This window comes from Colias philodice, chromosome 14 (assembly GCF_061535455.1).
Source record: "Colias philodice isolate Cphi_HAF_F1 chromosome 14, ilColPhil1 Martin Lab GWU primary, whole genome shotgun sequence".
NCBI classification, from domain to species: Eukaryota; Metazoa; Arthropoda; class Insecta; order Lepidoptera; family Pieridae; genus Colias; species Colias philodice.
Window position 1 is genome coordinate 5,796,001 of NC_143099.1, and position 27,246 is coordinate 5,823,246.

At 32.1% G+C, this 27,246-nt stretch overlaps 2 protein-coding genes across 3 annotated transcripts in view; one reads left to right on the forward strand and one right to left on the reverse strand.

The window, feature by feature from the left end:
• Window positions 1–27,246, forward strand: part of Girdin (protein girdin) — a 362,727-nt gene that overhangs the window by 49,369 nt on the left and 286,112 nt on the right. The window lies entirely within an intron of this gene.
• Window positions 13,366–14,417, reverse strand: LOC149482868 (uncharacterized). Its single transcript, XM_089703367.1, has 2 exons — window positions 14,311–14,417; window positions 13,366–13,755 (listed from the first exon to the last, which is right to left on the reverse strand). Exon 2 carries the CDS (start codon window positions 13,751–13,753, stop codon window positions 13,424–13,426), a length of 330 nt encoding a protein of 109 aa, XP_089559493.1. The 5' UTR covers window positions 13,754–13,755; window positions 14,311–14,417; the 3' UTR covers window positions 13,366–13,423.

The window sequence follows — 27,246 nt, forward strand, 5'->3', positions numbered from 1 at the left end:
ATAAAACCAAAATATACTCCATTTTATTAAATATCACTGTATATTTTGTCAATTTCTTATTGCTCTTTGCTCTTTTTTTGCTCTCATAAAAATAAATGCTAAAGTCAAGGAAACTTCGTTCCTCGAGTAATTTTTCAAATGTCAAATTATTTTGAGGAGTGTTCCCTCTGACGGGTTCACTCCCAGAATGGATCTTGCATTAACAAAAGCTTTTACAATACATGGGTTCAAATAGAGCGCGTTGTCAAAATCAATTTTCACATTTACAGACGGCTATTTTCAGAAGTCTAGCCATCTTTTGTGCGCTAAGAGATAGCGTGTATAATATTTATGATATTTTAAAATTAATTTATATTGTTTGCGATTTCTTGAATTTCCCAGGAATCCTGTTTAACGTAGATGTATCGGTCTATACATGTTACATACATAATACTCTACTTTCCTAGAAATAGGTATAGGATACAATTTCATAATTTGTGTTCATGTTTCTGATTTAATTTAATTATATTTATTATTTTCTAAGAATTTCACAGGTAAATATTTATAAGTTAAATAACCAAAATAAGGTTAATAAGCGTAAATTCAGCCCACGAAGCGATGTGGTTTCTATAAAACCTCCAGCTTTCAGATTATGTTCCGAAACGTGTTGTGGCAGACAGAAACATCTCTGGAAAATTCCATTTAAATATAACGCAATAAGATTGCTTTATTCGCATAAAATATGAAAATTTGTGACGATGTCCATAGAGACTTGTTATCTCTATACCTTTGTAATTATATTAGGTATTTTCCAAAGGACTATGCTACTGGAATTAAAAAAGAATCAACGTCAGACGATTTGAACCGTCTCGGAAATGTATTATTATGAAAATGCTATAATTTTCCTAGCATCTCTTACTCCATGTTCAAAAGGTCTATTTGCAGCGCGACAGGCAGACAGGCATAGCTTGCAGCGGTCCAGTTGCGACAGGCTAAATGCAGATAGAGACTGCAACGACACTGATCTGCACTTAACAAACTGAATTTTTAATAGGCCCGGTTATTTCGGCGAGAAGTGCCTAATTAGCTTAACAGCGTCTGTGAAGCTAGATAAACTTTTGGGCAGACGGAATATTGCATCAGCTAGTTTAGCACATGGTTATTTAAACACTTGAAGATGTAGTGTGAAATTGTTTGAGGACGCTGGGATTATAATTTATGAATTCCTTATTACATTGTAGAAGAATTATTTAGAGATTTTTATAATTGTCTGCTTAAAAATTTCAATTTACATGCTGCCTGCGTATTAGATCCATCTTTTTTTTTTTTTTTTTTTTTTTTGTGTGGTGTCTCTCAATGTTAGCCAGAAGGGCTTCTACATTTTAACGCGGACGCGGGGGTGAACTGAAGGTTCACCCTGGTAGCGACATGCACAAGGGCGTCCCCCCTTGACGGGGACCACGAACCTCGGCTTGAGCTGTCGCTTGAGTGGAGGAGGCCAGAAGGGCCCTAATCGGACGGGTAGATCCATCTGAGTAGATTCTCTTAACTTCAAAAAAAATTGTATTCGTGTGAATGTTTATAAAAATATGAATGGTAGAATATAGTCGAAATCTTTACATATAGATATACACATTAAAAAAAGCAAGTTTCAAAGAGCGTGTTTAGATTTCAATTATTATTAGCATTATCAGCATAATATGGTAGAGATTTGCATATTTTTTTCATTGTGTATGCAACACCGCGCTTTGCATCGTTTGCAATACATCAAAATGTGGTAGAGCAAACAGTTTCGTTATTCTAGTTATGAGTTGCTCAGTTTTAGGTGCTCTCTGCATCCCGCAAATGGGTATCGTCTATTTCAACTTTTTATTTACATCGTCTATTGGAATGAAACAACTTTGAATCTAAGTAATTAAAACACTATTCAGTGTGCCGTTTTGCTTCATACCATACCCAGTTTCAAGCTTTCATCGCTTATTTCGGTTGTTTATATTATTTTGTACATATTTTTATATTTATTGAATAACTTTAAAATTACAGACATTTAAATGTAACAACTTTGATTTGGTAAGAGCTGTATCCGAACTGAGTAATTTTTGTTATTGATAATAATTATCATTGAATATGTTGAGTTGTAAATGAAGTACCCAGCTATTACCAGATGGTAACTAGTTTAAAAATAGATTAACCTCAATTTTTCCATATTTTTAGGTCCCAATTAATATGTATTTTTGTGTCAGTCGCACACAAGTCTAGATGAAAAGAATGGGGCTTAGGCCATTCATCTCCATGGCAAAGCGACGTAAATTGATGACGTGGCTTTTTAACGTGGATCGTGGAGCGCTTCACACTTAACACTTGGCTTTGGCACACATTGGCGATTGATCATGTTGATAAATTGTATATTCGCACAAACAAATACTTTTAAAAGCAAGATAAATACATCATTTTTTATGCGTACTTAAGCTGTTATTAATTTTATATAATGTCCCCATGTCTCTTGACAAAGATGTTTCAAATTTCTAATAATAATTTTAATCCTTTGATTCTTGTTTCATATGTTATATTTTGTCACAGTCCTGTTAGAAATTGAAATACTGATAGTCGATCCTTATGATCATATTCTTACTATTTAATTCAAACTAAGGTTAAATATAGATAAATCGTATTTCATTCCGATGACAAGTTTTTAGTCTATAGATCCGTCTCGCATCCCCAATTCTGTTTAATGTTGGCAACGCAACAACTTTGCAAGTGCGTAATATACTCGTTTAAATGCATCATGTGTGATTCTAACCTTGTTCTAACCATAACGTGATAGATGGACATTTTCAACATCATTATAAAACATAAATATCTGTCACAGTTCAAGGAATCTTTACACTCAAAAGACGTTTACTCGTTAGGTGTATCCAAGGGTGTATCTATATAGGTATATATGTACACACGGTAACATGGTACTGGATTGATTGGACCTCGATTCCGCCTCAGACCCTCGTATCAGACTAAGTACATGCTTAATTAAACTGTCAAATGTCAACAGAGCGTTTTCGTGCAAGAAAATTTGATGGTTTTGTAATTAGTGTGTGTAATTGAATTGTGAATTGGAATCCGTGATAATGCTTAATTACAAAACTAATTTAAATTAAGATTGATTTAACGTCTTTTGAGAAATGTTATTTTTCCACTCAAAATTATATCTTCTATTGCGAAAGATATAAATTATTTCATAAATTCTTCGATAAGAAAGTTAGAATTAATATTTGTTTTCAAATAAAGGAATAGGATTTTGTTTTCCCTTCTACTTTACTGGATCCTCTTATCAATCAAATTAAAGAAAGCTATATATGAACAACCGAAACCTTCGCTAATAAGAATTGACAACTCGCTGCCGATGGTACTTTGAAAAGCTCAGCAAGTCCAGACGGAGATGGCAATATTTAAAGTTTAAGATGCAGAAAGAGACGTAGAAAATCCTCCATTACAACCTGCAAAGCTCCCCCATTGATCACAGTAACGCGTAAAGCCTTTAAAAAATCCAGCAATTTATTTAGTCGGTAACAATAGCTTACCCTGGAGGATTGCTTTGAAAATAAAATACTTACGGCACTCACTTATTTTTTATATTTACCATCCAATATTTCTGTAACACAATAACAAGTTGGCGTTTAACGGAATTCGGTTCAAGCAAACAGTAATTAACTTCACATTCTCGTTTTCAAACCGTGCCATGAAAACACGGCATCTCCGAAGCTTTTAGCACGTTTTCATTATAAATAAATGACGGTGTAAATTTCAGCGTGATTTACTTCGAATAAGTTCAGAAGTTTTGAATATTCTCTCGCTCAGTTACACAATAAACTCAAGAACTCTCATTAGCCTTACAATTTATAAACAGGTTGAACTTTTTGGAAATGTAATGGCTGCCTGGTGAAATTAATTACTTTATTGCAAATGGGATTTTAAATGGATGCAATAAATCAATATTTATAATTGTTATTATTATTTAGGACTGGCACATTATTACGAGAAATTCAAATAAAGTTAAATAAAAAAACCCACACTTATTTTGGGTTAATTACAAGGTCAATGGAACATTTAAGTATAGGTTAGAATAACTATGAGAACTTTCGTGGACCGCACTTTATCAGATTCTGCACGACAATGTTTGTAGCATTTTACCACAGACTACTAAATAGTTACTACGTAAATTTATGTAATATCGTTTAGTACACGCTGAATAATTTCGTCGTTACCAATTAATAATGTTAATCCTAGTCATGCGACAGCCCCATCAATCTTGAGAAACTTGGTATGTGTGAACTTTACCCTTTATATTGCGTTCCTCATTTATTGTACGACAAAAGATTAACAAAGTCCTTTGGATCCCTGATAAGTTCGTACCAAACGACGTTGTTAGAGGTTCGAGTGGGAAAGCCAACTTTTGGCGGAGATATTTTACACTTGAGAAGGATTGGAGTGTCTATGATTGGAATTATATTGGATAGCGCTGCCTGTTTAACTTTTGTTTTTCGTCTTGACTCTAGTGAATGGTTATTAAATGTCATGTTAAGATTGGTAGGTAAGTAAATTTTAAGATATTATTAGCACTTTTTACTATGTAATGTTAGAGTATGATGCTAGTTATAATATTTATGAAATAACCAAAAAGCCTTTAATAAACGATTCTTCGTTGTTTTCTCGAAAGTTTTACGTTAAATACTTTAAATAAGCATTAAATTCGGTACAATAATTTCGTGTAAAACATCGGATTTAGAGATTAACGTTTCCCTTTTAACTGTTTCGAGGTAAAAATGTTCATTTAAAGGAATTTTTAACATCCTGATTTTATTAAATTATCCGTAAATGTCTAGTTGTCATTATGTTTTTTTTTCTGGTCAGTATCAAATATTTATTAAAACTCTGATTTGTTAAGAAGAAAATTAATTATTTAATTACTAACAGTTGTTAATTTTTAAAAAGTATAGGTATTTCAAATTTAAATTCTTAAACCTCAGATTCAATTATGAAAAATTTCCCGGCTTGTTGTCTGAACGCTCTGAATACAATATTAGAGGCGAGCATAAAGTAAAAATCATAAAATTACGGTGTGTATGTTTACTTTAGAAGAAATTCAATTTCGTAAATAAACCTTAACTTCTTCAGCTCAGGTGAGCTCGGTTTATGAGGGAGTCATAAAAATAATAATGCATAATCCACTTACTTCGGGTACGTACATGCCTATAGATCCTGAAAAATATTAATTAATTAATTTAAACGTTAAAAGAATGCCCGTGTATCTTTTATAGTTACTACACCCACGTTAGACACAACCCACTTTTCGGATAAAGTATAAAGGTGAAAGATTAATCTTCATGTTTATATTCTTTGCTTATTGAGCGGATTTGGTTATCGTCTTCTAGTTTTTCTTTCTCAAAACCAGCCCGAGGCGCCTTTCACAATTTTTCGATATTCCTCGTAGTTTAGGATTTGGTCCTGAAAGTTCACTTGAAAAATCCACTCGATATAGTAATGAAATCTTTTGCCATTCAAAAGGACTGTAGAAGTTTAAAACGTAGGTCAAATATATTTTTATTTTATTTGTTTTTGGGCAATTTTTGTATAGGTATTATCATGAGGATAAAAATCTTTATTACAATTTGACGATGTTTATTATTTTGTGAATATATTGTGTATCTAATTATATTATTAATATGGTGGTTTAATAATTAATATGGTAGTGGTACATTAAATTATTATTCTAGCATCGACTAAATGAACATTACTTGTTAATGCTCATTACTTACGCTACACTGCAGTTTGGTTAACAAGAGTTAAACCAACATGTCGCGGTTGACCGAATGATGTGACCGTGTCTTAAATTAATTAGCATTAATTTATGATGGTTAATTCGCTTTCGGATGGTTAATTGCTATAATAATATACCTACTTAAGAAATGCAATAAATTCATACGTTAATGCCTTTTTATAGGAAGGACTCTTCAATTTTTGGTAGAATTTCACTCTAGGCGATCTATTCGTATATATAAATGAATATTTGAATTTACTTACATCATTTTAGCATAAATAATTTTGATTTGTCTATAACATAACAATAAATATATTTAACACTAGAGGTCCGCCCCGGCTTCGCCCGAGGTACATATTTCGCAATAAAAGGTAGCCTATGTCCTTTCTCGGGTATCAAAATATCTCCATACCAGTTTCATGCAAATTGGTTCAGTAGTTTAGGCGTGATTGAGTAACAGACAGACAGACAGAGTTACTTTCGCATTTATAATATTAGTATGGATTCATAATGCCTTGGCCACTGATAAAAAAGTTTTCTCAAAAATATGTACCAATACTATTTAGTTAGCTATATATTCATAATAGTGAACGCAATCCGAGGAAATCGCAAAGCACATACCTCTTGGTCCCTATTTACCAAAATTTATGATTTCATTTAGTGTCGCATATTTCAACGATGCGCCATTTGCATCGGAACGAGCCGCAGTTTCGTATTGAATTCACTTTGTATTACTGGATTTCGAAATCTTTAATAATAGTGTTATTTCTCTGTGCAATGTTTTCGGAAGATATTTATGAATAAAGCTCTATTTATAGAAGTTCACTGCATGAAAGCTGTATCGGAATATGAACTTGGGTAGCTTTATATCGTCACCGGTTATACACACGTAAAAGTCATTTTTACAGGAAAATGTAAGCTATTTTAAAAATAGCCAAAACATTATTCAAACAAAACACGTAGTTTAATATACACTTTTATATTCACACTCTACAATATCACAACACGAAACAAGATTAAAAATACTTTATTACAACAGGATTAATACCCAGATTATTTTGACTTAAAATTTAATTAACAGCGTATTTCCATGAAAAATATATTAATACATTTTTAGAAGAGTAATATTTTTTAATGAAAAATCTTTTTCATTTTAAATACATTTCAAGGATATTTAAATTTGATGTTTCCACTTAAGCACATTTAAGAAAGTTAAAAGTATTTAAGTAACTGTGATAATCATTTTATTTATACAACATTTATAAGCCAGTTTTTTATAGACGGTGGGTGGAGTTTCAGTGAAGTCTTTGAAACATTTAACTATCAATTTGCTGCTATGAAAGGTTTTCTATTGTGAGTAAAGTGATAATTTTCCCCTGTAACCGTGAATGCTTGAATAGAAAATGTTTCAACATTCATAGAGTAATAACTCGGAGTTATCTTTGATTTTTTTATTGTCTGCGCGGCCTTTGTGCACCTGCCTGCAAAAAATTGTATTGCTCATTTTCTAGAACGCGGCAAGCAACCTGTTGTGAAATTTTTTAATTAAGTGCAGGGGAGTCGCTTTGCTCAGCCCGTTTATTGTGAAAGTGGCTAGTTTCCTTGCTTTACAGTGCCATCTACACGTGTTTATGTCTCAAAGGTATTGTCTTTACCTCAAGTTGAATTTTTAATTATATTTTATTAAAGATTTTGTGATGTATTTGACGTTTAAAATAAATCTAATGAATCGATCTAAAAAGTTGTTCTTCTACAAGAAACAAGAAAGATTATTACAGCACTTTTTACAACTTTCGCAAACGGCAAACCATTCAAAGAAGATTATAGGCATACATTTAGGTAACTTTCCATAATTGGAATATAAACAAGCATTCCCTAATTAATAGTTACAAATTAGCCCCACAAAAGTTTAGTTTCGCTAGATAATCAGATTCTAGGCTATATCTAAGCGATGTTCGAACAACCGTGCCAATTAGCACTTGAAGTGAAAAAGCCAACAGTTTAACTGGATTGCGGGTGTAACCTAGATGAGTTTGGCGCATGATTGGGGCCGTAGCCGTGACCTGAGATATGCCTAGTTGACGTTGCAAACATTAAAATTTTGATGTACTGCACGCTAGGCCCTTGCATCATTAAACGGTAGCAGCTCTGCTACATAATTTTACCTAGGTTTTACGAGATTTCTATAAAAAATGGTATGTACAAGGATCACCCAACTATCTTTGTAACCTTTCTTTTTCCCCGGCTTTCGCTGCAAGTATGTACCATTGTAAGACGAAGAGGGAAGATTCTAAAACCCGTATGAGAAAACCACCGATTCTGAATATACCTACAAGCTACGCTATTCCCAATAAATATTATGGAAATAGGTATACGCTTAACATCATTCAACAAGGAGATGACAAATCAAAGTCTAAGCGGATCTCTTTAATTTTATTTTTACCACAAATCGAAAGGGATTCTACGGCGCTCAAATATAAAGAGACAGCTTAATGATCTGCTATGGATTTGACTTTTATAGACATTCTGAACATGGATTAATTTAGGTAGTAAGAGCATCAAAAGAATTTGCCATAATTTATTGCTCATTGAAGTTGATATAAAATACATAGATAAATGGATAATGTAAGGTTATACAGGAACTTAATTTTCAACAGGTTTAACCTTTGAAAATATTGTTTTATGCTTACCTTTGAAATTTACGTACCTATTCTTATGCGATACTAGATATTTATAGCTTGACTTTAGTTGCTTAACACATTTATTATATTATAATACTAGTAGGTATTGTAAAATAAATCCTGAAATGAAACTTTCAACCATACAAAAAGTATTCGATCAAGTTTTAATTTTGTAATTATAGACAATGTTTGTAACCCACATAGCTGATATACAATGTCACATAATTACTAGGAACTCGTTATAATGGGTTGTGTATAAAAACTTCATAGTAGTTCGTTTAATATACCTATACACGTTATACAGAGGAACAGTCACGAATGTCGAATAAAAAATAATAAATTTAGGTCGAGTCCCTAATTTATGTTGTTTCGTTCTGAAACACGCGATAACTTCGTGCATGATACTAGACTGTTCGCTTGTGTATACATTATACAATGCCTATTTTTACGGCTTTGTTTGCGATATGTAACTTAAAGCTGAATAATGAAAGTTGTACCATGCACACATAACACATTGACTTTGTCGTGCACGAAATTGCAGTATTGTTTTCTTTTAATAATCCTTCTACTATTGTCTGTTATAATTTATTCCTACTTAACAAGCATGAATTTCTGTATCAGCCATCTTCTTTATAAACAACATAAATCGACAATAAAGGAACAGTCTTTGTCAGTTTTTGGATACACGCCAAAAGTTTTTAATTTATTATAACAACTGTTAAGTGATAGCCACACAAGTCTAATAATTGATTTCCTCAGTATCCTGATTCAATAGTTCGGAACAAACTACAGTTTTCGGCTGCAATGGCTAAAAAAACGTGTAGAGGGTTAAAACGCCGGATATTGGAGGGTTACGAACATCCGACCGGGTCACCGCGACCGCTGTAATACTAACTCATTCGGTGTACTTACCGATATTTATGCTGGCCTACTGGATTGATAGCGATTCCATGTAGTGCAAATCAATTATTAATGCCCCATTTAACTCTGGATGCGGGAAGCATGTTTGCATTTTACAAGAATTTATTTAGTGTTCAATAGAATGATTTCATTTCCCTTTAGTGTAGACTCCATCATATAAATGTGAAAAGCGCGTCTGTGACGACGATAGCTTTAATTATTTGATTAGTCAAAACGAGATTATTAACCGTACTCCTTCAATTCATTATGAAAGTAAGTAAATTAGTAAAGGATTTATTAATTAATGATTGAAACACTTAAGAAGAAAGCTAATCTATGTTAGAAATATGAGGAACTGATGTAAAATTATTTGCTTATATGTTATTGTCGGCAACCGAGCTAGTGGAGCGCCTGATGGTTCCATCACTCACAGGTCAATCGATCAATCAATATGGATGAGCTGATTCAGAGCTGATAACTTTCAAATTAACTCATTAAAATAATCATACATTGGCAACAATTAATAAACTCGTAAGCCAAAAAAACATAATTGAAAAAATAAGAGAAAGTAGAATAGTTACACGCTTGACGTCTCGTAGGATATAACAAAATAGATTAAATAATATCGAAATTGTCTCCAAAAATATGTAGAAGCAATATTCTATACACCTAAATTCGGACCTTGGAACTTTTGGAACAAATGGCAACCGAGTACATACGAAAAACTTCTTCATGTAGGTATGTATCGTAACAAATAATAATTAAAATAATTGTCGCTAAATATATTTTGGCACAAACCCGTAGGTACCGTTTTTTCACTGAAGCCCATAACACGTATTTTAATAAAAAAAAATCGCATTTAGAGTGTGGCTAAAAGAGCGGACAAATTATAAAATATATTTTTGTATGAATTCATTTTTAGAAACAAAATAGAGTTCACATGTAGGTATGTAAAAACTCAAAACACTAAAACTTTGAATTGAGTTGCTTTTTGAACATTCTCTTTATTTTGTGAAAGAATAGAAATAAAACGCAATAAAACATTAAGTCAGTCTTTATCTGTAATGAATATTAATTATTCGAATTCACAAATATTATCGGTGATAGTTAGCACGAATTGTTATCTAAAATGGTGATATTATCGATTTAGGCAGATAAGGATATCCATAGCCCGCCTAAATATAATCAACGTTATTACGATGTATAGATCGAGGTTGGCTCTAAAAGTACCATTACATTAGTGATAGAATAAATCGATCGGCATTTAGTATACGAGGCATGTAGACCGCTTCCCTCATGATACTTGTACCGAATGCGATCAAACACATCTGGTGTACGTAATCTTGTTACAAGAAAAAACTTTCTTAATAAGAACGTAGCTGGCTCCTCCCTAGAGAGAGATGAAATAATTACTTGTTCCACTGTCAGAAATGACCCCGACCACTTGTATATTCTTAATTAACTCATTAATGTATGTTCCACTAATTACACGCCGGAACAAAGCGTGTCGTTGTGACCTTTTTGTAGATATTAGGACTTGTTCACTATCTTATATATAAAATTCTCGTGTCACAATGTTAGTCTACATACTCCTCCGAAACGGGTGGACCGATTCTCATGAAATTTTCTGTGCATTTCGGGTAAGTCTGAGAATCGGCCATCATCTATTTTTCATATGTACCACGGGCGAAGCCGGGGCGGACCGCTAGTAATTAGATATAATACCATATTAATAAAAACACACGATAATCATTTAACTGTTTTAATATTTAAGAAGATACAATGATAACAAACCAAATTCTTGATCAGTCTTATAGTCCATTGAATGAGTCCCTCCAAGGGGGGTCTAGAGTGCGTGAGTTAGTAACGTAAGATGTTTCTTCGGAAACATGTCAAGAGTCCCTAGGTAATAAACATACTAAAACCCCGGGACACTAGGAGGAGCCCCGGAGTGGGGGGAGGGGGGGAATGGGTCCATTTTTTCATTTTTCGCTTAAATCTCAAAAACGGTACATGTTAGAGAAAAACTTTCAATGAAAAGTTGAAAGGCCAGAAAATTATCTACAAGTTGTACCTAAATCATTTTTTCCTATATCCTACCGTTTCTGAGTTATACGCAGTAAAAAATGATTTTGACCCGAAACAATTTCCCCATACCGATAAAAAAATATTTCTTTCTTCCAAAAAACTCAAATGTGCAACTTGTGACCGGTACTGATAGATTGCTCATAATTAGGTCCATAATTGGTAAAATAAACACATTCCTCCATGGAAGCCTTTAGGAGGAATCGATTGTCAAAATATTTTATTAGGGCAGTTTGAGTTACTGAACTTGATCTTTTTATTTTTTTCTTACAAAAAACTCAAAAGTGCAACTTGTGACCGGTACAGATAGATTGCTCATAATTAGGTCTATCATTGATAAAAATACCAGATTCCACCACGGAAGCGTTTACGGGGAATTAAATTTTATCAGGGTAGTTACGATACTTGAACTTTTTATTTTTTTTCTTCCAAAAAACTCAAAAGTGCAACTTGTGACCGGTACAGATAGATTGCTCATAATTAGGTCTATCATTGATAAAAATACCAGATTCCACCATGGAGGCGTTTACGGGGAATTGAATTTTATTAGGGTAGTTAGTTAAAAAGTTCAAGAATCGTAACTACCATAATAAAATTCAATACCTCCTAAACGCCTCCATGGTGGAATCTGGTTTTTTTATCAATGATAGACCTAATTATGAGCAATCTATCGGTACCGGTCACAAGTTGCACTTTTGAGTTTTTTGGAAGAAAAAAAATAAAAAGTTTAAGTATCGTAACTACCCTAATAAAATTCAATTCCCCGTAAACGCCTCCGTGGTGGAATCTAGTATTTTTATCAATGATAGACCTAATTATGAGCAATCTATCTGTACCGGTCACAAGTTGCACTTTTGAGTTTTTTGGAAGAAAAAAATAAAAAGATCAAGTTCAGTAACTCAAACTACCCTAATATAATATTTTGACAATCGATTCCTCCTAAAGGCTTCCATGGAGGAATGTGTTTATTTTACCAATTATAGACCTAATTAAGAGCAATCTATCAGTACCGGTCACAAGTTGCACTTTTGAGTTTTTTGGAAGATAAAAATAAAAAGATCAAGTTCAGTAACTCAAACTGCCCTAATATAATATTTTGACAATCGATTCCTCCTAAAGGCTTCCATGGAGGAATGTGTTTATTTTACCAATGATAGACCTAATTATGAGCAATCTATCTGTACCGGTCACAAGTTGCACTTTTGAGTTTTTTGGAAGAAAAAAAATAAAAAGTTCAAGTATCGTAACTACCCTGATAAAATTCAATTCCCCGTAAACGCCTCCGTGGTGGAATCTGGTATTTTTATCAATGATAGAACTAATTATGAGCAATCTATCTGTACCGGTCACAAGTTGCACTTTTGAGTTTTTTGGAAGAAAAAAATAAAAAGATCAAGTTCAGTAACTCAAACTGCCCTAATATAATATTTTGACAATCGATTCCTCCTAAAGGCTTCCATGGAGGAAAGTGTTTATTTTACCAATTATAGACCTAATTAAGAGCAATCTATCAGTACCGGTCACAAGTTGCACATTTGAGTTTTTTGGAAGAAAGAAATATTTTTTGATCGGTATGGGGAAATTATTTGAGCCAAAATCATTTTTTACTGCGTATAACTCAGAAACGGTAGGATATAGGAAAAAATGATTTAGGTACAACTTGTAGATAATTTTATGGCCTTTCAACTTTTCATTGAAAGTTTTTCTCTAACATGTACCGTTTTTGAGATTTAAGCGAAAAATGAAAAAATGGACCCATTCCCCCCCTCCCCCCACTCCGGGGCTCCTCCTAGTGTCCCGGGGTTTTAGTATGTTTATTACCTAGGGACTCTTGACATGTTTCCGAAGAAACATCTTACGTTACTAACTCACGCACTCTAGAACTTTTTATTCAATGGACTATTAGATTTTCAAAGTTGATTAATTTCACAAACAAAACACAAATGTATAAAAGGAACAACTTAAATCACCGCCTCATTGCGTCCGGTACATCATTACGAGGATGCAGATGTGGTGGATAAGGTTGCATATTCGGTGGATATTGGGGTGGTAATGGCATATGCGGCGGGTACTCAGGCTGCATATGCGGGGGGTACTGCGGGGGCATATGCGGGGGGTACTGAGGTGGATAACAGTCGTATGGTGGTTGATTCTGGCCGGGCGGTGTGCTATACGGCGGCGGCGAGTACGTCTGTAGGTGTGGAGGCAGTGGTGGAAGGCTGGCAAAGTAGCAGTGCGGGGCGCAGTACCCGTTTCTGCAGTTGGGCCCGCAAGGAAGAGCGTGCGGCGGTGGCATGTCTGAAATTTATGATTTTAAACGTGAGTGCAAATTAATTTTACACGCATCAACGTGATTATTTTAACGATCAATACGCTGTCGTTGTCCAAAACGTAATTAAGCAAACAAATGAGTATTTTTTGAAGATTTGTTTCATTTCCATTTATCAAAATGGAGGATATAAAAAGTTTTTATATATAAAAACAGTATAATAGAGGGTCTTTGTATCAACCGTCCATTGTTACACGTTTAAACCTTCTTAATTTGGTTAAAAATTCTTATATATAACACTGTTTTTTTATTAATGAATTACTTTATAATATAATATTAATAAACATTACGGGCGATATTAGCACCGCAATATTGTGCGTCGTTTTCTAGTAACTTTAATGAATTTGGAGACCGGGTATGGCTTTGACATTTACTCCATAATATTAGTACCTAGGTATCATTAATTTTATGTTATTATTATGTTAAGTAATGTTTTAATCTTTAACGTAATTACAAACTTCTCTAAAGATAATAACTTGGTTTACATAAGATTTGATTTTTATATAAATAATTAAAATACTTACTGCTTTATGTTTTATCTTCACAACAATTAACGCGTAGCACTCGTCTGTATCTATAAGCGAACTGATAAAAACATTGATAATACCTTACCTTTGCCTGATTTTATTGATTACTTGCTGCCTTTATCAGTGTTTGTGTGAAATCACACGATTAGATTACTGACAGAGCTGAATCATAATATTATCTATAAATAACAATGTTATGTCTTTGTTTTAAACGATTTATTATCATTTGATGTCATAGCTATTTGATTTGTATCTAAAAATTGTTCCATTTTAAATTATTTTTAAAATAAATCACATAATCATCGGGGTATGATTAAGTATGTAATTTATAAAAAAAATAGCTTTTTTTTATAAGGATAAAGTATTTTTGCACAGGCAGGCGGCAGCACAGGTATTTAGGCAGTTTTCAATATTTCAGTCACTTTATTTGATTTTAATTAACGAAAGTGCGATTGTTTACTTTCAATTAATTCAGTTAACAATATATTTTATCCTTGTACATCGTTTTATGATATTTAACTTCTTAGTTTAATATCATAAAATATATTAAATATCAAATTATTATTTTCGTTTATTTCATCCTTATCATACGCGATAAGAAAAATTATTTATTTTTTGTACATATCTCCAGAAATTGCTATCATGTATTCTGAGAATTTTCTCATAATGCTTCAGATATTTATTACACTCCAATTTATCTACATAAAATGTTTTTGGCATTTGAAAAAAATCAAATACAAATTATCATTGTGTACATTTTTGTCATGATATAGAGCAAAAAAAACAACGATACAGAATAAAAATATAAATTAACGGGCATAATTAATTTCTCTCCGCTGTTTGGAGTAATAAGTTTGGGGAATGACCGCAGCGCCCCAGAGTATCAATCTGTTAGAAATTGTTTAAAGTTTCGAGCGGCGTCTGTTGCGAAATTTTCTCAAAGAAGAAAACGTTATTTACTTATTGCGCTTCGTTTACTTACAAGGTATTTAGGTCTGTGTCGTCTGTTCCCAGTTTTGTGTTTGCAAAATGGAATTTTCCTGTTGAGAAAACGAAGAGGAATTCCCAATCGATTTATAAAAAGGTTATTTGTAATAGCTGTTTTTGTTGACACTTTTCCCGTTTTGTTCTTAAATAGCGATAAAGTACTTTGCCATTAAATACGTTCTGAAACTTTTAGCATGTAAAATTCACGTTACGAATATTTATTTGGACACGTCTATTATTTCTAAACTTATGTCTCAAAGGCTCGAGGGTCCTTTATCAGCCGTTTTGTGAGAACTTCTTAAGGGACAGATGAATATTTTCGGACCTCTGAATGCAGAGTCACATTTTTTGTCTACTTCAGTTTGTCATTTTCGAAGAAGTTCAAGCTGAATAATATGTGCCTATTTGTATGTTGTTTAGTTAAAGCTATAAAAAATGAATATGGCATTCATACACGCTTTTTTGTTAATCAAGAAAATGTTTAAAACTATAGACTCATTCAGCATTCTATTATTTAGTGGAATAAACAGTATTTTGCGTCTCGTAGCTACCTGCTACGAAATTCATGCAGCATTCAAATAAATGAACTACTTAAATATAATTAAAGTAACATTAAAAAATAATTTTAATTATTTATATTATAATGACTAGAAACTAACCTCTTTAATATTCACACATATTGAGGTAGAAAGAAGTTCTGTTATAAAATACATTTGTTTTATTGACCCAACTTTTATTGAAAGCTCTATTTAATATCACTACGAATAAAATTGAACGCGAATATGCAGTGAATTCATAATTGCAGGGGCTATATCAGCTTATTCCACAGTGGGACGTTTCATCCGAGGCGAGTTAAAACCAACAAGCGCTTATTAGCTGGAGACGGGACAAATCAGGAAATTAAGTGAGTGCTCTTTCCTCGCAACGAACACTCCGAATGACCGGCAATTATTATTAAACCTTTTTTTTACCACGGTAGAAGTATTGAATGTGTTATTTGTGGTAATAATTATTAATAGGTTTTTAAGCAAATTAACGAAAATATAATAAGAGGTAAATACTATAAAATAACTTTAGTGGATATGATTCACTGGGAAATAAACGGAACATTACATTTACATTTTCGTCAAATGATAAAACTTATATAATACAATATTTTGTTATTTTCAACAAACACTTTATAAAAAAGATTTTCAAATTTTAACAAACACACGTATATATACAAAAAATATGTGGTTTATTTAAAAGTAATCAATCAACATCGCCGTTCATTATTACCACAAACATAAATTTCAAACCAGATTTGGCCGTTATGGAAAAATCTGTTCAGTTTTAGTGAATCGGTATATTTTTGTAGGAGAGCTATAATCCATATATCCCATTGTGTTTGAATAAACATTTCAATCGGGAGTTTTTCATTGGCAGTGGTTATTCGAGCGGACCGTACCTACATTCGCTCTTTTTTACGCAACGCTGGCTAGCGATGAATGGACTGCGGTTTTGATATTAGAATTCAGTATTGCGTAGGTCACGAATACAAGCCTGTTTGCTAAAATCGATATGGAACAGGTAATATAAATGCTGTAATTTTTTTATTGAAATTTTGTATGGCTTTGTTTTGTGAGCGTAAAATTTAAGACTTTTGTGTTTTCCTATGGAAGTAAGCCTAAGTTAGTAGTAGTTATAATTTGCCACAAATTACATTTAGTATTTATGGTATGATAAGAAAATTTTAACACCAATATCAAATAATTTGTTTATCTTCATCATAAACAGTTTTCAAATAAAAGAAACAAGTTTTTTTAGGAATTTTAATAATCGCTCCCCAGAATGGTTTAAAGTTAAAAATTTACTCTAAAATAATTATTTGGTAAAGTTAACTCGGGGGGCTTTGCAGCGCTTTCCTCGAAGCAGTGTACGTTAGTGTCTCCCGCTCTATGCGTCTCTTGTGACACATTGCTGACGCCATTTTGAATCTTACGAGCACCTGCTCGTATTGGTTAATTTTTTATGGAACTTCTTTATTGCTTGAATTCTTGTAAAAATACAGAATTGCTTTTATATTAGGGTACAAATAAATTTTTATTAAAAGCATGGATTTAAATTGATAAGTTTTATGAACAAATAAAAACGATAGATTTTGTAAAAGTTATTGGTCACAATATTAAATACATTTAAAATAGAAATAAACTGGAATACAAAGAAACATAAGTGACATAACGTAAAATTATTCCTCCTGAGTGCAAACCATTCAATGTGTTTAGTAGATACTGAATTTCAGTAAATGTGATGTAAGATATTGACAGAGCGCAACGTCAACTGGAAAATATTTTATGGAAGACGTACGCGACTCGTGAGTCGTAGCAGCCCCGTATCACGTACCACATCCCGGCCTTAGAAATGCATGAAATAAAACACCAAACAAAGAATGCAAAACTGCGGCTGCAATCGTAAAATACCCTTCCATAAACTGATGCACACATTAGAATTTTAAATTCGATTTCCATCCGGATTCTGTCGGAATACAGCTATGCCCATTAGTCGGTCCGCATGCTTTAATAGGCATGTCAATTTGTTTTATTAATACGTCTGCCGCCAAAATAATCGCAATTAAATATTCAAATATGGAAGTGCAGATTCGTGTCGTTGCAACGGCGAGGTAGAGGGCTGTCAAGAGTTGCATTTGGGCTGTCGGCAAATTGAACATGTCTGGTCCGTGGTATTTCTGGAATAGCGTCGATCGAGACAGGTCAAACGGAAATAAAGCGCGCTGCACTCAGTAAAGTTTGGACATGTCTGATAGCTTACTGGCTCGTGAATAAAATACAAGCTGCTTCCCGCTTTTATTTCGGTGCATTATATTCCGCCGTGTCTAAAATATCCCGTTGAATTTTTATTCTCTATGCTTTATGGAAAACAAAAGAACGGCTACTCTATTTTATTATGCAGAGATGTCCTAGCGCTTCTCGAGAAATGCTCAGAAATAGTTCTTTGTTTATACGTTGAATATGCAAGTTATTTCCTTTCTGGGTTTTTAATTACGTGCACTAAGTTATTCAATACTAAAGAATGGTACATATTAAGCGAAAATCACTTTATATGTATAGTGTATACGTAGAACTGTGATAGATGTTAATTGCCTCGTCCATTAGGGTTAGCTATAACCATGAAGTTTTGCATATATTAACTGGGACTTCATGAGAATTATTAATGCATTGTATAGTCGGTTGGACAATCAGGAGATAGTTGAAATATTAATGTACTATAAGAAAGGATGTCTATGAGTGACTTGTTACATAATTTTGTGCCCTAAAAATTTAAATTAATTCTTAACACGCATAAAGACAACACTTAATTTAATTAATTAAATGTGTTTTATACTCAGAACAACATGCTAAACTTTGGAAAGCTTAATAATAATAAAACAATAGTCACTAGCCAGTTTATCGTTAAACATTTCCTTCGCAGGCTTTTCAAATTGGAAAACTTTGGAGTTAAATCATCAATGATTAATATTAGTTGTTAATTTTGAGTTGGGCTCATGGATCAATCACACCCACGAGATCATTATATTTATAGGATATCTTCTAGAAAAATAAAGCAGCATTATAAATGGATTCGAATAAACTGGAAGCATGAAAAAATATAAATTGTGGTACAGGATTTATCTCAAAAATCTTATATAATAGCATTTCTGTTAGACGGAAAAATTAGACAAATTAGTCAGGTTGTGTGGTTCTTATTGAAAGTTATAAATATAAAGTATTGATTTGTGGAAATTTAAAGCGTGTAAAGTTATCTTCGGATCGAGCGTTCATACCTTATATTTGAGCATAACAACTGAAAGGCTTCGATTCCCAGTAGAGCTTGTTTATAAACTACTTTTTGCTTACTTTCTCCGTATAACGAGGTACAGAAGGTAGACTTATTTGAAAGATAACTAAATATCAATTTAAGTTTAAAGACTTACATTGTAGAGTTATCATGGTAAATTTACGTACAAAAACGCGCTTGAAAGCAGCCATTCTATGTGGTTATTATTTCACTGTATAGTGACAAAGTATATGTAAATTAAAATGAAGCATAAATAATTTTTAAAACAAGAGATAGAGCGTAAAGATAAAGAATAGCGCTCAACATGGGGCCACTATATCGCTTAATATATCGCCGCTTGCACCTCGAGCGCCATATGTGGTCGCTATATATGCGTTTTACATACGCTTTACTCTGATACTCCTAAATGAACATATTAAATTAAACCAGTTTGTTAGTGAATAAATTGTTTATAATATGAAATATGACATACATTTTTGAAAATTTTCGTAATATTTAACGATATAAACACCAATGTAGAGAGTGTATACTTTTAAACTTGTTATTTTGCATGCCTAATTAATAATAATTCATTAATTATTAACTTGTAATTCTACCCCAGTAATTAATATGTTAGTGTCAGAGTTAAAAGGTCATGTCATGTGAATACACAAGTATTAAATTATATACGAATTACATTGGTTGTTTTAGACAGGTAACTTGTTTACCTTTTTAGAATAGTTTCATTTATTTGCCTTTAGAGCATTAAATGTTACAAGGTTGTTATGTGTGGCGCTGGTAAATACTTTTACCCTTATCAGATGAAGTTTTCCTATCATCTATGTCATATTTTACATCGTAATAAATAGTAGATATATTTTACAACGTGGGGTAAAAACAGGAACGACATGAAATTGAGACGAAAAGCAATAACAAAATACTTTATGAAAGCTGTCGTTTTTATTGTTTGGCAGTAAAGTGGAAATTTGCATCGGGAATCGAACTGGTGTGGAAACCAGGAATCGTAAAGCGAACCCGGTCACCAGGTTTCATGAATAAAAAACTTCCGAGCTTTCGTGCCTTGCAAGAACCTTTTGTACTGTCGTCACAATGTCGGAAATTTGTTGAAATATTTACACCGCTTCTTCCGCTTTGTGGCTCTCTACCGCGTTCTTTTTTAATACCTCCCCGTGGAATCTAATAGAAACAGACGCATTCATATTTGATATATTCGCTCATATACTTTAATACGTCGCTGAATTCATTTCTATATCGTGATAATTAACAATTAACAAAAAAGAGCGGGTGGTTTTAGCGTAAATGAATTGCGAAGGCATTAAAAAGTAGATAAACTTGATAACAAAGTGAGTTGTTGAAAGGTTAATGAAGCTTAATGTATAAATTAAATACACAATGTACTTATTTTATTTAACCTTTTGTGGACATTATTATACTATAATTTTTAAGGCTGACCTAAATCGCTATCGTGAATTGTACACACAGGATATTAGAATCGGCCAAATTTTGTAGTCCTCGTTTGAATGTCACCACGAAATAACAAGGTTATATTTTAGTTGGTTAGCTTAATTGTTTAAGCAATTAAAGCGGACGACACCCACTGAAATTCGAGTCTACAATGCAAATTCCGAAATTCTATGAATCCAGAAACAGAGTTATCACGTGTATACCATTTGTTTCCTTAAAACCTTGTCTAGAATATTGTAGCTAGGCTTACAGTACGTACATGCATATATATTTCAGTTGAAAAGCGTGCAAGAGTCACGTTCAGGCAATATTTGCTGTATAAAATTCAGCAACTGCGTCGGCTTGTGTGCGTTTTGTACATATAACATTGCTTGTGCAGGCTTTTTTCTTCTTTTGGCTAAGTAAAATGCAGCTTAAGGAAACGCTTATTGCAAATTTTTGTATAAAGTTGAACAGCAGACACATAAATTTAAAAATATACCGCGATTTCACCCAATACAGGTAACCGTGTTGAGTATTTTCCAATTAAAAACTGAACCAAGCTTAACGTCGAAACAAATTCAATGGCTTCGTGGCCTTTTCTTTGGATTTTCCTCAAATTATAAATAGCCAATTACTTATTCATTGACCCTTATTATAAATAACTTGAGCTAATTTGTCTGTAAATCGTAATGGAACAAATATGACCAACTTTTATAAGAAAACAGTGCTGTATGTGTTTATAATAAAATATTATTTATACTTTGTATATACTGTTTATAACAACGCGATTATTAAGATGGTAATTATAAATAAGCTAATTTATTACTTTGTCACGATAAGTGCTGGATTTAATTATTGTATTTAAAAGTTAAATGAACTCGCGGTAACAGTTTTAGCAGGAAATTAAACTCGCTAAGTTTTGTATCTCACTCGCTGAGAGGTATAGTGTTATTGCTCGCAAACTTTTTGCCATGGCTTTAAGTCAGTCAGAGTAAAATTTATAAATATACATACCTCTATTTACCCTTTAGATACGACTTTTTAATTTACATCAATTTTTGGAGTAAATTATTTCATACAAAGTGATAATGTCCACTGACGTAATCTTTTTGATTTTTGAGTTTATTTCGTAGAAGATGTATTTGTGCATTTAACGTTACAATATACGGCATAATTGATCAAAAGTGTTCGTCTTTGTTTCGTCATAAATGATTTCTGCTTGTTGAAAAAAAAAAACATTTATCTAGAAATGTATATTGGGGCTGCAGAAGCAAATATATTTAACCGTGACTCTCGGATTGTTTAAATCCGCGAGGATTTCAATATTTTTTGTAAACGTTTTTTATGACGAAACAAACGTTCGGCCACTAAAATATAGGTGATATTTATAGGTGTTGTTTATTGCTCTAATGTATCAATAAATTTTCTTAACATCTTTATGGTTAGTGCTCATATGTTTAAATCTGTAAAAAAAAAATAATACAAATATAAAGATTCCTAAGGTTGTGACTGAAAACCTTAGAGCAGCTGAAAACAAATGAATTTGACAAGTATTTTTATTATAACAGATTACATTCGAACGACTCTATATCCTATACTCTAATATATACCCTAACTAAAGCCACAAATTACATTATTTGGTTCACACAGTTATTTTAAATTGAGTTGAGCTCATTTGCAGAAACCATAAACTTCTAAACCTCAACCATTTCTGTATGAGAACCTCCAGTTTAAAATTCAGGGTAATTAAAATACTAAAATGGAGTTTTTATCTCTGCCAACGCCGACACTCGACAGTAACAAGGAGATTGCTGGCTTAACATTTATCTTAGGAGAAGGTGCTTTTATTTTACGTCTTTTGTATTACGCCACTGATTACTTACTTTTTCATTATAAGAATGATAATTGTCTTCCTGACATATATTTAATTTTGTGTACTGATATTTGAACTTCAACGTATACGCAATCTAATCTACCCCATTCATTACGAGAAATAGGTGAATGACACTTTGGAGTCCTTCAATAAAACGGCGAATAAAATCAAAGCATTAATTAGCGAAATGGTAATTGAATGGATAAGTAAGCTGTAATTTATGCCACGGCTTGGAATTGGGTAACCAGGATAAGTGCGGGGTCTAATTTATTACTCTACTATTGATTTAATGCTTTAAATTCTCGTACATACTACGTGATGAATCTCCCACCAATTGAACACAATCTCCTTAGATCCGTACTAGATTGAATTTAGTTACATGCGAAGTTCAAGACGAGTTTAAACGCAATTAAAACCATGATAATGTTATGCGCGCTTTGTATTAAAACTTTGTAACAATTCATGTTACGTTAGCAATACGATACGTCTTTAAAGTGAAAACTTCGCATATTCTTAATAACATAGTGAAGTTTTCGTATCTTAGTTTTAATGGGGTATTTCTGGGTATTTCAGTGATTTAAATTGCTGAAAACAAGAGAGAGCCTTTTTGATCGGTGTTATTTTTGGAAGTGTCCTGGTAGGTAAATAAAGAGCGAGAAGAAGAATAAAGAGCGGAAATAAAGAGATAATATTATTAATGTTTTCATCATTTTTTGTTGAATTAGAAATATCATATATTTCATATCTTCATTTAATTAATTTGTATGAGGAATACAAAATGATTTTGAAAATCAGTAAGCTATGAAGGTATTTAAAGTTATAATGCTTTCAATTTAGAGTAGAGTAGAGTAAAGCAAGCTCATAGTACCAAATCAAAAATGAAACAAATATGAGTGCAACATTATACGTGTTTAAATGGTGCTACGCAAGACCATCTCTAACAAAATCTTACACAAACTTTTTATACATCAGATATGAACAAATCCTTTGAAAAGCCAGTATAATACGTACATCCTTTATTATCATGTGGGTAATATATCGACCTCTATTACAAACGGGTAATTTAATTTGCTGGACAGCAGTCGTAACTCATAACCAGGTGGGCGGACTATGGACAATACGTTATAAAAATCCATCCATTACTATTTCAGGGTTTGTACAACGTATATGAGATGGAATGGTAAGGAATTTTCGTTTTATTACAATACCTTATTGATGAGTAGATTCATTTTGTGTTATTATGGGTATGTTTTTTTATATGAGTAATAAACAGTTCATAATATCTACGTAACGTTTATTCATGATTAAAACTACAGTGCATTATCACATCATTACCTATTGATATTTGAAGTATATGATAAAAAGTACTTTTTTACTTTTTTATTGGTCTGAGGTCTAATTTTATATATACCTACCTAAACAGCATTGTTTTCAAATAACATGGCAATGAGGATTTATAAGTAAGTTAATAACTCTTTGGGATTGAAATCGTTACTCGATCCAAAAAATTAAACGACACAGCCTTATATGAATGGAGACTATTAGAGCGAAATTTTCCTTTACTTCTTCACTTTTAATTAAAAAAGATGAATTACGCAGGTATTTCAAGAGGTTTTTAGTTCGGGACGTAAGTTTTTTAAGCTTCGTTTAACTTTCATGATTTAACCGCGAGAACCTGTTTCCATGAATAAAAATTGTTAACAACTTTTTAATTTAAATTGCTCATACAGCGAATGGTTAGACTTTCGCCTTAATTTTTATTTATTACCCAGGCATTAAGAGTAATTATCTTGACTATATTCAGATAAATAATTTGATAATATTTATTGAAATTAATATAAAAAATACGGTAAGATAAGAATGTAAAAATAAAAAGCTCCTTTTTTGATTGTACCATAATGGATCCAGTTCTGGGAAAATTAGCAATATTGTCCGGTCACAATACCTTTCTGTTTTGAAATAATCTTTAAATAAAACGGAATTCATTGTTTTTATCCCGTTAGAGATCTTCGCTCGAGTAAGTCTTGTATATTCTTCATATTTGCTATTTATGTAGAAAATCTTATTGAAGAAAGATGAACAATCGTTTTATATTTATTTACCTACCATTTATTGGCTTTTGCCGTTTTGATTTGTTATTTCTGCAATTATATTTTATTTCTGTTATATGATTCTGCAATAAGGTATTGTTTTTAACCTTTAACATTGATTTTAATCGTTATACTATTATTGTAAAGATTAAAACATAACACTTATTACTCGTAATATAGAGACGAGAACACATTAAGTTTACGTGATGATTTAAAAATCACGCGCGTAAATATGAGTTTCTTAAAAAGAGACAACAGTTTAAAATAAACTAGTGTACAATGAAAATGCTTAGATAAAAGTGCAAACAGTAAACCAAGCCAGAGTTTACCTAGTCTGCTTTGTGTAAGCAGGCTGAAAATAACTTGAGTTTGCGAGAAACAGTTGATACATTGTGGATATCGCAACGTAGATAAAGATGTTCATTTTAATTAAACCATTCGAATATCTTTTATGCGTTTTATTACATTTTTTGATGGTTTGGATATTTATGACAAAGTTAAAATATAAAAGAAATCAGCTACTATTACACGTTTAATTAAAAATACAATTGAATCATATTATTTGTTCATTTATTATTAAGTAAACGAATAAAAATAAAAATTACAATAAGAATTGACAAAACCGCAATTCAGAAACGTCTAATGATTCTAGTCATTAAACATTCCAATCTCCTGAGTACAGATTTGAAAAGTTCTCATTCAAACATGGTTAGCATAAGTTACATTCAAATTATGAGACATTTAAAACTTACTTTTACAGACATAATATTCTTTTAAATTTCAAAACTAAAAGAAATACTAAAGACACCAATTGCTTATCGCTCATTGTTCGTAAGATGTGTTTTATTTGCCGTGTGTTTTTATGTATTTTATTAAATTAATAGACTGCGATCCGTCTATACAATTAAAAAATAACAATTAGATGACAGTTCAAGGATAAATCAAATAAAATTATGATAAAAAATATGAATATAACATAGAAGAAATGCATTTGATTCCATGTTATAGAACGTATATTAGTAAAGTCGTTGTTCGTTACATTTTATTTCAGCAAATTTCCAGGAGCTCGTTATTTCGGTTTAAAATAGACCGTAAATTCTTTATTAGTATGGTTGTCCGGTGGATTTATGAAGACATTTTCTGTACTTATATTGTCACATCGCTCGATAATCCAGGTGCCCAGTTAAGCTTCATGTGTAATGTTTCAAATTATAACTTTTAAAAGATTAGTTAAATTTTATTAAAATATGTTTATTTTTTTTTAAAATTAATAGGTCAAATAATATTGAGATGTTAGAACGTCAACTTTTAAGTTTAAAAAGTTTACTATCCCTCGTATAATAAATTATTTATAATCCCCTTTGTTAAGCCAATAATAGCATATTAAATATTCTGCGTTGTACAGTAAATTATAATATAAGATAAACCTTTTTTTTTAAAGAAGTTAAAACATAGGTTTAAACTTTTAGTTTTATTATTTCATAACAACTAATCAACGCTTACACTGGAATTTGACTATCTAGATAGAAATGGATGTTATAAAAAAATAGTCAAGACAAAATATTTCAAAATATTGTATTCGCTTTTTAAAAATATTTCCTGGAAAGCGTTAAAGAGACGGGCAAAAATTGATGGATGAAAAATTCAGTCTATTAATTTTTTTCTGCATTCTTTGTATACACCAAAAATTCATACGTAAAACCAGATCATGTAATATACCTACCTAGTAACGGTGAAACCTTTGTTCTATATTAGTGGGATGTGTTTTAAATTTTGTCCTTTGGATATGTCTGAGGATTTCCAGTACCTAAGGATAAATCATTAAAAGAGAAGATGCTGATATTATACTAATATAATTAACGCAAAAGTTGGTAAGAAAGAATAGATGTAAGATTGTAAAGGTAGATGTTTTTAATTCTTTAACAGTTTTAAAGCTAGCTAAATGTAACAAATCTAGAAGCTATGAAAAACGTCTTAAGTGTGTGTATATAAATTCCTTTTAAAAATTACAAAAAAAAAATCTTGCATCAGTTGCATCTTTAACCTTTTTTTATAACGGACGGGATAATTTTTATTATTAATACTTTTCAAGAAATAGTTTATAAATACTGATTGTGTCATGTAAAGCCAGAGAACTCAGGGGATTATAAATTCTTGACGCGTTCTTGTTTCATGCGGGATTAGATTGAATGATTAAATAATCAAGGAGTTAATTATAAACAACAGGTGTTTTAGAAGCTTTGCGGATGAATTACACTAGCGTGTTAAGATAATTGACATACGATAGGTGAAATATTAAGTACAATAGGAATATAATATAATTTTCATGATTTTTCATGTAGGTAAAATATCACATCAAAAATAAAATGATATTAATCTTTTTAAACTGGTTTAAGCGTATTTTTATTTTTATAATAATAACGAATTCAAAGAAGGGGAGAAAGGCAAACGAAATGTTTCTGTATTATTGTTGTTTAAAATTGAATAATGTTGTAATTGCGACGCTACATTTCTACGAGCGTAGCACGCAGCCTACGCAGTCTACGCAGCCTTTAGGCCGGGACTCCACCAAAGCAGAGATGTGTGCGGTGTGCTGTGTGCTGTGCGAGAAGAGATGTTTTTCAGCTCGCGGGACTCCACCAAAGCGGAGATGTGTGCGGTGTGCTGTGTGCTGTGCGAGAAGAGATGTTTCGGGGTTCGCGC